This window comes from Podarcis tiliguerta, assembly GCF_965153285.1.
Source record: "Podarcis tiliguerta genome assembly, chromosome: 4".
Classification (NCBI taxonomy): domain Eukaryota; kingdom Metazoa; phylum Chordata; class Lepidosauria; order Squamata; family Lacertidae; genus Podarcis; species Podarcis tiliguerta.
The window spans coordinates 71,121,261-71,134,689 of NC_139537.1; the positions used below are offsets into that span (position 1 = coordinate 71,121,261).

Sequence of the window (13,429 nt, forward strand, 5' to 3'; positions counted from 1 at the left end):
GTTAAAATATGTCAGGTGTTTTTTATTCATCAAGACAAGGATTTATTTGATGAAGAGACAGATCTTCAGCTACAGTGTCGTGCTCTGAATATCACTGAAGATTTAGGTCAGATTCAGTATATATTTTCAGACAAGACTGGAACTCTTACCGAGAATAAAATGGTTTTCCGAAGGTGCACTGTTTCTGGCGTAGAGTACTCCCACGATGCCAATGGCAAGTATGATATATTTTCATGTCATTTAATGTACATAAAATTGGCTCTCGTCTATGGGGTGGAGTGGTAGAAAGGTTCAATGCAGTTTGCATTTAACATTTAAGGGTGAACACCCAAATTTGCACTTTCCTAAACAATAAGCACACTAAAATGCAGATGTTTCATTTGTGGAATTCACACTCATTTGAATTTTACAGTGCAGTTCTGCCGCCAAGTAATGAGTAGAGAAATGCATATGCTGAGCTAAAAGTGTTTACACATCATCATCATCATTATTATTATTATTATTATTATTATTATTATTATTATTATACTGCCCTTCATCTGTAGATCTCAGGGCAGTTCAATACAATAAAAAGCTTAAAATACATGATAAAAACAACAAACACAAACCAATAACCCTCTCTTCCCTGCCCCCATCCCACAAACACATTAAAATGGGATATAAGATGTTAAAGAAGAACATTTTTGCCTGGGGCCTAAAGGTATATAATGAAGGCGCCAGCCAAACACCCCTGGGGAGAGCGTTCCACAAATGAGGAGCCACTGCAGAAAAGGCCCATTCTCATGTTGCCACCCTCCAGAACTCTTATGAAGAAGGGCCTCAGATGATGATCTCAGGGTCCAGGTAGGTTCATATGGAGAGAGGCACATATTGGTAGCAATAACATTAAAAAAATTCATTGCTTTGGGGAAATGTGCATATTAGGCAAAACTGCATTTTAAAATGTGCATATTAAAGGAAACTTTTCACTGAAATGCTGGCGAATCGCCATGAGAAATGTAAAAATAATTGAGAAGAACCTATGAGGGGGGCGGGTAAAATTGACAGATTTACCTATCCCCACTTAAAAGCCAGATTCTTGATTCGAGGTGTGTAAGCCAAAGCTGAACCAGTAGTTCTTAAATGATTTCTTTTTCTGAGAAAGTTTCTGAGATTCTTCTTTACTCTGTCTCTCTGAAACAAGAAGACAACTTTGCAGAACTTTCTTCGCAGCAGTAGGCCTCAGCATCCGCCTTGCATGGCGCTGGTGCTTATGCCAGGCCAGGTGGCAATAAAGCCCCAGTTCACTGAAGGGAGTTCATGGAAGGAAAGTTTCTGGTCCTTTTCTTGGCTCCTCACAAAGCATCTCCGGAGGGTTTGAGGTCCCCCCAAACAATGTGTGATAGAGCACAGGGGGAGAGAGAAAGAGGAACCTTTCCCTCCCATGATCGTCCTTAAGTTATCTTAAGATCCTAATCTGATTTGAGGCAGTTCTTTCCACAGCCCCTCACATCATGGCTCACTCAGAGGCTTTTGGCATGTGCTGGCGGCTGCAGGACTGGTGGGTTGGGAGAGACAGGCAACTTCCTTAGGAACATAGCAAGCTGTCTTAAAGCGAGTCAGGCCATTGGTACATCTCCTTCAGTATTGTCTACACTGGCTAGCGACAGTTCCTCCAGGGTTTCAGGTGGGACCTTTCTGCGTGAGAAACAGATGCCGTCTCACTGAGCTGGTTAACCTATCTTAGGCTCTGACCTGCTGAGCTCACCCATCCTGCCCCACCTCGAAACATCCATGAAGACACACAAACAAACGTTGAATGATTGAAATGAGCTTTATTCGCAAGTTGCTGCGTGTGTGTGTTTCTGAACAGCGCATATCTCTTTTCTCTTAATAAAGTGCCTTCTGTTTGGGGCTAATCCAAGAACATCAGAAGTCAAGGAATAAAAATATTGACACTGGCAGTTGTCCCACCGTAGCATCTTATGGACTGTAAGGTTCATAGAAATTGCTTCTTTTGAGTTGGGCGGAGTGGAGTACAGAGAGAGAATTGAATGTTCTGAGTGGTGTTGGTCATAGTGCAGATCGAATGGCCTTTCATGGTGTCGAAAGCTTAGCAATACATGTGAGGAGCATTTGCATCTTAAAAACACACCCTTTGCATCTTAAACAGCAGAAAAAGTTATCATACCAAATGACCCAGCTTTCTTTGGTCTTCTTGTGGAAACTTGGCATCTGTTTCTGACATCTAATCATATCAGTGACCAGCCACAAAGTGTTGCATGTACAACAGGTCACAGTATTTTTGTGGCATGTCTAAACTGAACAGAGTCTGGCTGTGGCACAGTTGGGCCATACATTCCTGCTTGCCTCCACAGTGATCACCAGCTCAGTACTTAAGAGGCAAAACTACACTAAAGGGTTTATGTGATGGCTTCAGAGGTAGACAGATAGATAGACAGACAGATAGATACTGGTGTCTCATCCTTTAGACTTGCAGCACCATTCCCCCCCCCCCCCAAGGAGGGCCAGTCATTATCTTAGGGCCAAGCTGTATGTGACGTAGAAAAGCTATAGTTAGATTTTTCCAACATCACTCTTAACACATTTTTAAAATAGTTGTGTCCAGGGCGGGAGTAATTCTGTGTAACATGTTTCCTTATATTTCATAAACAAAGCGGTAAACTTTGAACTGGCCGAGCTTGCCTAAGGCCAAGCTTGTTTGCAATTGGCACCCATTCATTGCTACTGATGAAATGAAGAAATGGGGGGGGGGGGAATCCTGAACACATTTTGTAGTGTCACTATTTATTCTCCAATGGCACAAATCATTAATGAAACGAGGGCATTTTACACAATGAGTACCCTTTTTCCTTCTTAAAGGTAAAGGTACCCCTGCCTGTACGGGCCAGTCGTGTCCGCCTCTGGGGTTGCGCGCCCATCTCGCTTAAGAGGCCGGGGGCCAGCGCTGTCCGAAGACACTTCCTGGTCACGTGGCCAGCGTGACAAGCTGCATCTGGCGAGCCAGCGCAGCACACGGAAACGCCGTTTACCTTCCCGCTAGTAAGCGGTCCCTATTTATCTACTTGCACCCGGGGGTGCTTTCGAAGTGCTAGGTTGGCAAGCGCTGGGACCGAGCAACGGGAGCGCACGCTGCCGCGGGGATTCGAACTGCCAACCTGACGATCGGCAAGTCCTAGGCGCTGAGATTTTACCCACAGCGCCACCCGCGTCCCTTTTCCTTCTTAGGCAGTGCCCAATCTATCCTTCCTTTTTAATTATAAGTGACTCCCCCCCTTAGCTATTCTTTCTAAATTTGCACCCGTGCATTTTAAAGTTTACACATTGCTTATTTTGGTCACAATAGAAACCCAGAGGGACTTGGTAACTCTGCTATCCTAGAAGTCAATTAAATCGCAGTCCCTTTGAATCGCCCGACCTCTTCTTCTCTTTCCTTATTTTCTTTCTTACTTTCAGCACTGTGCATAAAATCTATTGTATGATATATAGGTGTGTAGGTAAGATTGTGCAAATTCAGCATTTATTAGTTAACGGCAAGCATGCACATTCCAGGAAGGGAAAACAGGAAAGCAAATTATACTTGGATGCGGATTTAATCTTAGGAACCAGAAGGCAGCCAAGCCATTCATAGTATGGGACCAGATGCGGGCAGGATAAACAGTGGGCACTCTTCAGTCCAGAATGCCTAGAGTGGCATGATTGTAGTTGCTCCTGCTGCAGATAGCATCTGCACCTTTCTGGGCTGATGAAAACACACTCTATGATGGAATATATGTCATCAGGATTACAATACAAGCCACACAGTTGTGGATGGAAGATGTAGGCATGAATCATGAGTAAGGAGGCGGCAACCTGGTTGGCATCCATTTATCTTGAGAGACAATGGAGTGTGCAGCTGGGGATGAGTAAAAATAATAATAATAATTTTATTATTTGTATGCCGCCCATCTGACTGGGTTGCCATAGCCGTTCTGGGCGGCTCCCAACAGAATATTAAAAACATGATCAAACACTATAAACTTCCCTAAACAGGGCTGCCTTCAGATATCTTCTAAAAGTCAGATTGTTTATTTTCTTGACGTTTGATGGAAGAGCGTTCCACAGGGCGGGTGCCACTACCCAGAAGGCCCTCTGCCTTGTTCCCTGTAACCACACTTCTCACAATGAGGGAACCATCAGAAGGCCCTCGGAGCTGGACCTCAGTGTCCGGACTGAACGATGAAGGTTCCTTCAGGTATACTGGGCCAATGCCAATTAGGGCTTTAAAGGTCAGCACCAACACTTTGGATTGTGCTCGAAAACGTACTGGGAGCCAATGTAGATCTTTCAGGACCGGTGTTATATGGTCTCGGCAGCCAATCCCAGTCACCAGTCTAGCTGCCGCATTCTGGATTAGCTGTAGTTTCCTGTTCACCTTCAAAGGTAGCCCCATGTAGAGCTCTTTGCAATATTCCAAGCGGGAGATAACCAGAGCATGTACCACTCTGACAAGATAGTCTGTGGGCAGGTTGGGTCTCAGCCAGCGTACCAGGTGGAACTGGTAGACAGCTGCCCAGGACACAGAACTGACTGCACCTCCATGGACAGCTGTGAGTCCCAGGCTGCACACCTGGTCCTTCAGGGGAACAGTTACTTCATTCAAGACCGGGGAGTCCCCCACTGAATTCAAACCACTGCATTAGCAGCAGCAAAGTGACCTCCCCTGGGCTCAAGCATGGGCAGGGTATATTAAGTTCCTGGGCTGCCCCTTTTGGCCTTGCTGATGTCATCCAAAGGAAAGCAGAGCAATACGTTCAGCACCAGCTTGGCTGCAGGTGTTGCCAGCAGGAGGTGTATAAGGTGCCATCCAACCTTAGGGACTCCACTTGAGATTTGTGTAGGGTGTACTCTCTAGGTTTTTCTTCTCCCAAATATATCCCACAAGGCAGCAGAGGTTTAGGACCAGAGTTTTCGTCTCCTAGGCTACCTTTCCAAGATGACGAGCCCCATCTGCTCCTTACTTCCCTCCACAGCACATGCAGAAACATCCTTCTTGACTGCTGGGCTCACTTTTGTTCTCATCCACTCAATCCTCCGGAGACCCATCGGCAACTATACTTCACTAAACATAGAAATAGAGCCTTGTTCAGGTAAAAAGATAACTTGGCAGGGCCAGAACGGAGCTCAAAGGCCAGTAACAAGAACAGAGCACCTGTTACAATTGCACACCTCCCAGTTCAGACGTCTCTGATTCTTCATCAATGAATTTGGGAAAACTGAGATTCTTTGAGAAGGACTTGAGGAAAGGTCGTTTTGGCTTACAAGTGCACCACAGCCGCAAAGGAATGAGCCAGGATCAGCAACAAACCATGCACTTGATCCATCCCTATGGCATATTCCCGGGCAACTCCATTCATGTCCTTAATGATGGTAGCTGTGCTGTTGAGGATTCATTCGCTGGCAGCACAGCTAGTCTGCCAGTTGAGGCTTAGCATCCATCTTGTTCCTAGAAGTGCTATGCCATTGTTGTTCCATTTAGTACAAACAATGTGAATTCGCTGCCATCGTCTCCCTAATATTTGATTTCCAATATAAAGCCTTTGCTGCAGATCCGGATTAATGTAGATCCATAAATGTTATCTGGAATGCATTGCAGTTATGCCATCGCCTATAAAGAAATGACATTTCAAATGTATCACTAAGGAAGTTCTTTTAATCCTCTTGACCACTTGGCATTGTAGTCCGCAAATAGATAACTGCCAGACGTAAAGCTATTTTAGTCCTTAACGAGTTTTTTAGAAGAGCCTTTGTGGAGTGAGGTTTTTGAAAATCATTATTCACAGCTATTTGCAGTGTTGCATTTATTACACTCTGACCTCCCATTTCCTCTTTCGCCACGGATTTTGAATTAATATCCTGTGAACAAAATTCTCGGCAAAGTTCCCAATCTTCCCTGATGAGTTGTCTTTGTTTGTTTGCTTTTAATCATCTTGGTGGCCTCTTTCTGGTTTATTTTATTATTCTTATTTTTGGTCTTTTGCCGGCAGAGCTTCAGATAATGTAGGTGGCTTTAGGGAAAGCTGTACTGCAAAGGGAGTTTTCTAATGGGCTCCGGTGGATTTTATGAGCTATTTCAGAATGTAATAGCCTTGTCACATTGAGCCAGAAAATGAGGGAAGCCATGTACTGCATTAAATAACTAATTATTTTGTCTATATCAGTCATTAAAAGTTGATGTTCAATTAAGACTCATCTGTGTTGCGTTGTAATACCCAAATGGTTCATTCTCCAGCAAGTGCCATATAATACGAAACATGGGTGTCAGAGTGCATAGTAGGGTGTGTTTGCATGGGACTTTTGAGGGAAGCTTGTCAGAGAGACCTGGTTCCTTCCTGCACCGTTGAGGATGGAAATGAGCAGCCTCTTTGTTCTTCAGACAGACAAGAAATCTTTTGAGGAAGCAGGAATGATCATCTAAACTGGTACAGAAGGGATGGAGAAGCTGTGGCCCTCCAGATGTTTCTCACTAGCCCTGATGATTGGCCATGCTGGCTGTGGCTGATGGGAGTTGGAATCCAGCAACATCTGGAGGACCACATACTGTATTACAGCTACTGGTGCAAGCAGACTTCCTTAGCCGATGAAGGTAGCCTCCCCTCCACTTCCCTTCTTTGGTCAGAGATGGTGGTACCTAAGCTGAAGCCTGATCTCCTGATCATGTGTCATCAGCTGTGAGGTTAGATACTGGTGGGCTCATTTTTCCACAAGCCAGTTATATCCTGAACTGAAGCTATCATAGTCTCTCTCTCTCATAATATTTTATTCTTTTCCCCATGTAGAATGTTACATTCGTTACTCAACAACTATATTCCAATTCAACAAAACTAATGACTTCCCACTCGCCCAACACCAATGTTGATAACCCAGGTTACATACAATTGTGCCTTTCAGGTTCCGTCTCCTTGATAACATGTTTCTTAATGTATTCTGTTGTTTTCTTGCACTTCAAGCCCCGCTGTGGTCTTTGCATGCAGGAAGTGACTTTTTATATAGACTAGATATGGTTTCCATTTTTCTTTGAGAGATTCTAAATTTGTATCTTTCATCAGTGCCGTCCGTTTTGCCATATCTGCATATTCCAAGATTTCCGTCAGTCCTTCTTCCTTTGAAGGTGTTCTTCTTGCCTCCTTCCATTTCTGAGCTTAGAGAATCCTTGCCGCTGTAGTCGCATACATAAAGACCGTTGAGGCTTCCTTTGGGATTTTGCTGTATCGTATCCCCACCAGGAAGGATTCTGGCCTCTTGGGGAAAGCTTTCATTGTCTCTTAAGTGTTTTCATGGCAGCTTAGCAGCAGCATCTAGATCAGCATGGGCTGGGCTATCTGGAAGCACATGAATGTAGACTGCTTCTGCACCATATACAAGAAACTGATTTCACTGAGTATTTTTATCAACTCAGCACCAGGCCATTGGTCCCTGTTGCCCAAGATGCTGACTGGCAGCTGTTTTCCATATGTTTTCAGCTGGAACAGAAGAAGTTGCCTTATGCCACTTCCTACCATTGGTCCCTCTAGCATCATATTGTCTACACCAACTGGCAGCATATCTACAGGGTGCTGGGAAAGAGTCTCTGTCCCTGGCCTATCTGGAATTGAACCAGCGACCTTCTGCTTCCAATGCTCTCCTATGCTTCTAATGCTCTCCTAATGAGCTGCAGCCCTTCTCAGGAGAAGCTAGTGATTAAACCAAGGACCTTAAACATGTAAGACGTACACTCTGCAGCCGAGCTATACACTTATCCACATTGTATGCTTCTTTTGGGGGTGTCTTCTTCCATTTCAGTTTGGTTCTAGAGAGCCAAATCCAGAGCAGAAGTAGGACTTGTATATAGTCTGTCAGTGGCACCCTTGTAATTTTGACATTAAGCTACTGAAAGGCATTAAAATGCCATTATCAATTAATTTGACCTGCATGCTTTGCAGCCAGTACTTGTGGAGTAAGAAATCTGCAGCTACAGCCAGGCATCCCAATCTGAACAATTTCCAGGCGTGTCTAATCCTGTGCCTGTTCTGCTGCCTATACCTGCAAATGAGAGGGGATTGTGCCCAACTCCCTAATTCCCAAAAGAGTTAAACAACTGAATGCAGCATACTGAGGACTTAGCATCTTCAGGACAGAAGACATTTCAATAGTAGGGCTTCCAGGTTTCTAAGTCGATCTATCGTCTCCAAATCACATCCTCTGAGAAACCAGGCTGTGTATTACTTTTCCTTTGGGGTTAGTCACTGGTTGTGTTGGCAGTGTTACCCAAGGCATTTTTTTATCTGTTCTGTACTCCTATTTCATTTTTGCATTTCTTCCACAAGCCAATTTTCTTGTTGTTGTTATTTCTTGTCAATAGCAAAACGTATTGCCATGTACCAGGAAGCTGATTCCGAGGATGAAGAAGCTGCCCCTAAACCGGCGCCGTTGTCCCAGCGAGATAGTATTAGCAGTCACCAGAGCATTAAGGTTGTCCACAGGAACCAGAGTACAAAATCTCATAGGCGCACGGGGAGCAGAGTGGAAGCCAAAAGGGCAAGCATCCTCTCAAAGCACACGGCTTTCAGTAGCCCCATGGTAAGTATTCCCTTTACGCTGGGGTCTTCCCGCTGAACCATTGTTTTAATCTTCCCATATCTAGGCCCTATCTGCACTATACATTTAAAGCAGTATCATAGCACTTTAGACAGCTGTGGCTTACCCCCAAAGAATCCTGGGAAGTCTAAAGATTGCTGAGAGACCCCTATTCCCTCCCTGAGCTGCAATTCCCAGAATTCCTGTTAAACTACTCTGGGAATCGTAGCTCTGTGAGGGGAATAGGGGTCTCCTAGCAACACTCAACACCCTAAGCCAGTGGTTTTCAACCAGTGTGCCTTGGCACCCTGGAGTGCCTTGACTGATGGTCAGGGGTGCCACAGGCAACACTGGCCTCTGTCCCTCTTTCCTTCCTTCCCTCCTCTGATGCCCTCTTGCGTCTCTGCCTCCCAAAGGCTTGCACAGCTGTTTGTTGTGGGAGCCCTGGCTTCAAGCTCCCCAGGTGAATGGTGCCTCTGGGGCTGGCCAGGAGGTGCTTCCCAGGCCTCTGTGAGGCAGTGTGAGGAGGCATCTCTCTTTGGGGTAGGGGGCGGCAGCTGAGAGACCAGGGATGGCAACTGTGGCTGCCCAGAGGACTCCCAAAGAGAGAGGAGAGGAGGCTAAGGGAACGCTCCACGAGGGAGGCTGTTTGAAAAAGACTGAGTGACATAACTGGGCTCCTGAGCCCCACAGGGGTGCTGCAGAAGGAATGTAGATGGTCAAGGGAGCCGTGGCCTCAAAAAGGTTGAAAACCTCTGCCCTAAACAGACTATATTTCCCAGGATTCTTTGGGAGTATACATGACCAATCTAAAGTACTGTGATACTGCTTTAAATGTATACTTTTGATGGAACCTTAGTTGTGCAGTGGTATCTCAGATTAAGTACTTAATTCGTTCCGGAGGTCCATACTTAACCTGAAACTGTTCTTAACCTGAAGCACCACTTTAGCTAATGGGGCCTCCTGCTGCCGCCGCGCCACCAGAGCACGATTTCTGTTCTCATCCTGAAGCAAAGTTCTTTCCCTGAAGCACTATTTCTGGGTTAGCGGAGTCTGTAACCTGAAGCATATGTAACCTGAAGCGTATGTAACCTGAGGTACCACTGTACTTAGAATAGGGTTGTACAACTTGTGGTTTACCAATGCAAATGCAGACCATGAGTCATCTACACTGCATCCCACCACAGGCTCAATACGTTTCTTGGTTTTGTTCCCTTTGGGGAACCGCAAAAGCAAAGTGACACCTGACACCTGTGTTCAGCTTTGTGAGTAACAAGCTGCGCAGGCCTCTGCTCATACCTCTGTTGGAATCTTTCATGTTTCGGTTTTCTAACGCATTGTTTCCTGCTATGCTCTGCAGGTTTTATGCATGTTACCTCCCCACCTTACCCCCAACAATTTTGAGGCCAGTCATTTTTATAATCAAAGAACATTGTGGCTCCTTAAAGACTGTTTATTACAGCAAGAGCTCTCGTGGATTCGAAAACCCGCCTTGCCAGATGCCCGAGTCCACGAAAGCTTATGTCGCAATCCAGTCTTTTAAAGTGCCACCAGACTCTACAGCTGTTTTTGCTGCAAGAGACGTCATGCGGCTATCCCTAACCTTTGCAAGAAAATCACATGGAGTTTGTGCGCAGCGACTGATGTATCCTCCTTTGATGTTTGGTTTTTGCTGAGGGAGCGGAATTAAAATGCCTTGAATTCCTCAGGAGATTCCAGATAGACACAGGGAGGAGGGAGAAATGTTGGAACAGACGCATCAATTGGTGGTAGGCACATGCAGAGTAATTTTCGGATTGTACTTTGCAAAAGCATGCACAAAGTTTTGTCCTTTCATAAGGTAGACGAGTCTGAAGGAGGAAGGCCTGGTTAGAGCATTTGATAAAAGAGAAAATGCCAGCAACACTGGTGTTTGGCATGGAAAGTGATTCCTGAAAGGGTCATGAGACACCTCAGTGGTACCTCAGGTTACATACGTTTCAGGTTACAGACTCCGCTAACCCAGAAATAGTGCTTCAGGTTAAGAACTTTGCTTCAGGATGAGAACAGAAATCGTGCTCCGGCGGCAGCAGGAGGCCCCATTTGCTAAATTGGTGCTTCAGGTTAAGAACAGTTTCAGGTTAAGAACAGACCTCCAGAACGAATTAAGTACTTAACCCGAGGTACCACTGTAATTTGACAAAGAAGCAGGCCTTTCCTGATTTTTATGATGGTTACTGACTGCATACACACCAAGCCTATAACGTACCCCCCCCCCCACACACACCCAAGGGTCCGGGAACTGTTGTTTACGCCTCACTAGGGCCCCTTGCTATTGTTACATTACTGGCCGTTGGTAGCCCTTGCTGATCTACTGCTGCTTACCCACCAATCTACCAGTAAATCCCAGCTGTCAGAGGAGATCTGCACTGAGGAGGAATGGTGGGAGTCTCTCCCTGCTCCGAATCTTCCCAGGAGCAGTGGGTCAGTATAGATTTGGAACAGTGGTTTGCAGAGGGGCATAGTTCAGAAGACAGAAGTTGGGAAGAACTGGGTGGTGAACAGCTAGGAGAAGAACTGGGAGAAAGAGAGTTAACAGTCTCTATTTCTATGGAAAGCATTCATCCGCTCAGCCCAAGTTCAAGGAGAGCAGATAAGATGACAGCACAGATAGCACAGTGGTTGCAAGATCAGGTTGCAAGACACATAAGTGACAGGGGTGACTAGGGGGGGGAGTGGGTGGAACCCTTAATTGGGAGCACCTTCATCCCTAGGAATGGATTCTTTGTTCTCTTGTTGCGTTCATTAAAATCTCTAACTAGCAATAGACTCCTTTCACTTTGTTATGTTTATCTCCTGCCAAAGGGGGGGAGGAAGTCGAGTCCCTGAAGCCTGACCCCAGCCTACCTTCTGCTTACCCTTTCTGCAATACAACTGCACTAACACAAGCTTCAGAATTACTGGATATTACAGTTTGTTTTGGAGAAGCGAAAACATATTGGCGTTTGAATCAATACACATACTGCCAACGGTCTTAGCTGAAAACTTCTCTAAAGATGATTGGCAGGTGCACGGTCAAACATTGTTGCTTTCAGGTTACTCTTAGGGTTTATCTACCCCAGTGTAAACAAAGGAATGGTCATTACTTTGCTTCAGAGTGTTTACAAGCCGGGGGGGGGGAGATTATCCCACCTCCCTTGCACACTGGAAAACGGTACAGTGGTACCTCGGGTTAAGTACTTAATTCGTTCCGGAGGTCCATTCTTAACCTGAAACTGTTCTTAACCTGAAGCACCACTTTAGCTAATGGGGCCTCCTGCTGCCGCCGCGCCTCCAGAGCACAATTTCTGTTCTCCTCCTGAAGCAAAGTTCTTAACCTGAAGCACTATTTCTGGGTTAGCGGAGTCTGTAACCTGAAGCGTATGTAACCTGAAGCGTATGTAACCCGAGGTACCACTGTATTTGTAAAGCACAGGGCTTGGATTGCGCTATTCCGTGGGGCGAGAGAAAGTGGGTTGTCTCCAGAGACACAGATGGGATTATCAGAGATATGCTTGGCAGAGCACATCTGCAGAACAAGCTCAGCCTGGAGACTTGGAAAAAGGGTACCCTCGAAATGCGCCAGCCTGCAAGGGATTCACTTTGCCTGTCTTTCAATTCTAGGAAAAAGATATCACACCAGATCCTCATTTGCTTCAGAAAGTCGACGAGTGTGCGAGCTACCTGGAGATCACAAGGAGCCACGACCGACCGTTATCGCAGCTGTCCCCTGAACTCTCTGACATCTTTGACTTTTTCATAGCGCTGACCATTTGCAATACGGTGGTTGTCACGTCTCCGAACCAGCCGCGGCAGAAGGTAGGTTAGGGGATGTTAGGTGCCGGCGTGGTTGCTCGAGAGCGAACAGGCAAGACTCCCACCGGTCTTTTCCAGGCTTTATTATCTGTACAAGACATTTACAGTGCAGAGCGTCTCAAGTCCATGTCTGCTCAATCGCTAGCAGAATCTGGGAGTGGGCGGTCCTTAAATTTTCCCCAGCATAACAGTCATTTGACCCCCATCCTTCTCCTCCCCTCTCTCTGTGCGAACCGACTGCACAGGGAGGGCGCTGGCAAAGGGGGATTTTCCTCCCCTCCGCCTTGCTCAGGCTCGGTGTTGTGGCTCTCTCTAGCATCTTCTGATCCCTGCATCCCTTCCCCACTGGAGGCGGGGCTTCGCTCCTCACCGAAGGAAGAGCTGCTTCGCATGATCTTCAGAGGCTCCCTATAACACAACTGCCCTTCCACCTCTTGCCTCTGAGCTGATGGCTGACAAGGGAGAAACCGTGCAAAGAAGCTTAAGCCTGCTTTAGGATAGATTTTCGAAAGCCGTGACGTGAAAACCTAAGAAGAGGCTGCTGGATCAGTCCAATGGCCCATCTAGTTCTAGCCCCTCATCCTGTGCCCACAGTGGCCAACCAGATGCTTTTGGGCAGCTGCAACTCTGCTTCTACAGACTTTGGTGTGTCTGCGTGTTGCCTCTGAAAGAATCCCTACAGAGATAATGGCTGTGACTCCTGAAAAAGTATAGTTTGATCCTGAGCATGTCCTCCCAGGCATATTTACTGCCGTTTCCATGGACTTTGTCAAGGGCAGCGTTGATCTCATTAAATTTAATTGCAAAGAACCCTATACTGGAGCTTTATTGGGGGGGGGACACCAATGTTTGATTATTCCTCTTTTCAGGCAATACAAGGATGATTTTAAACCACTTGGAGGTTTTGTTTCTAACAATTTAGCAGCATATAAATTTTGTTAAATAAACAAAGAATACTACATTGGGAGAAAGGCGCTATATTTGTGTACATCTCATGTAA

General features: G+C 45.9%; 1 protein-coding gene across 1 annotated transcript in view; it reads left to right on the plus strand.

Moving 5' to 3' along the window:
* The first annotated feature begins 6 nt into the window (after positions 1 to 6).
* ATP10A (ATPase phospholipid transporting 10A (putative)) overlaps positions 7 to 13,429 on the plus strand; it is a 41,084-nt gene continuing 27,661 nt past the window's right edge. Inside the window, exons 1-3 of the mRNA XM_083437650.1 lie at positions 7 to 214; positions 8,381 to 8,598; positions 12,238 to 12,432. Of these exons, the coding sequence (XP_083293776.1) occupies positions 160 to 214; positions 8,381 to 8,598; positions 12,238 to 12,432 (468 nt within the window). The 5' untranslated portion in view covers positions 7 to 159. The remainder of the gene's footprint in view (positions 215 to 8,380; positions 8,599 to 12,237; positions 12,433 to 13,429) is intronic.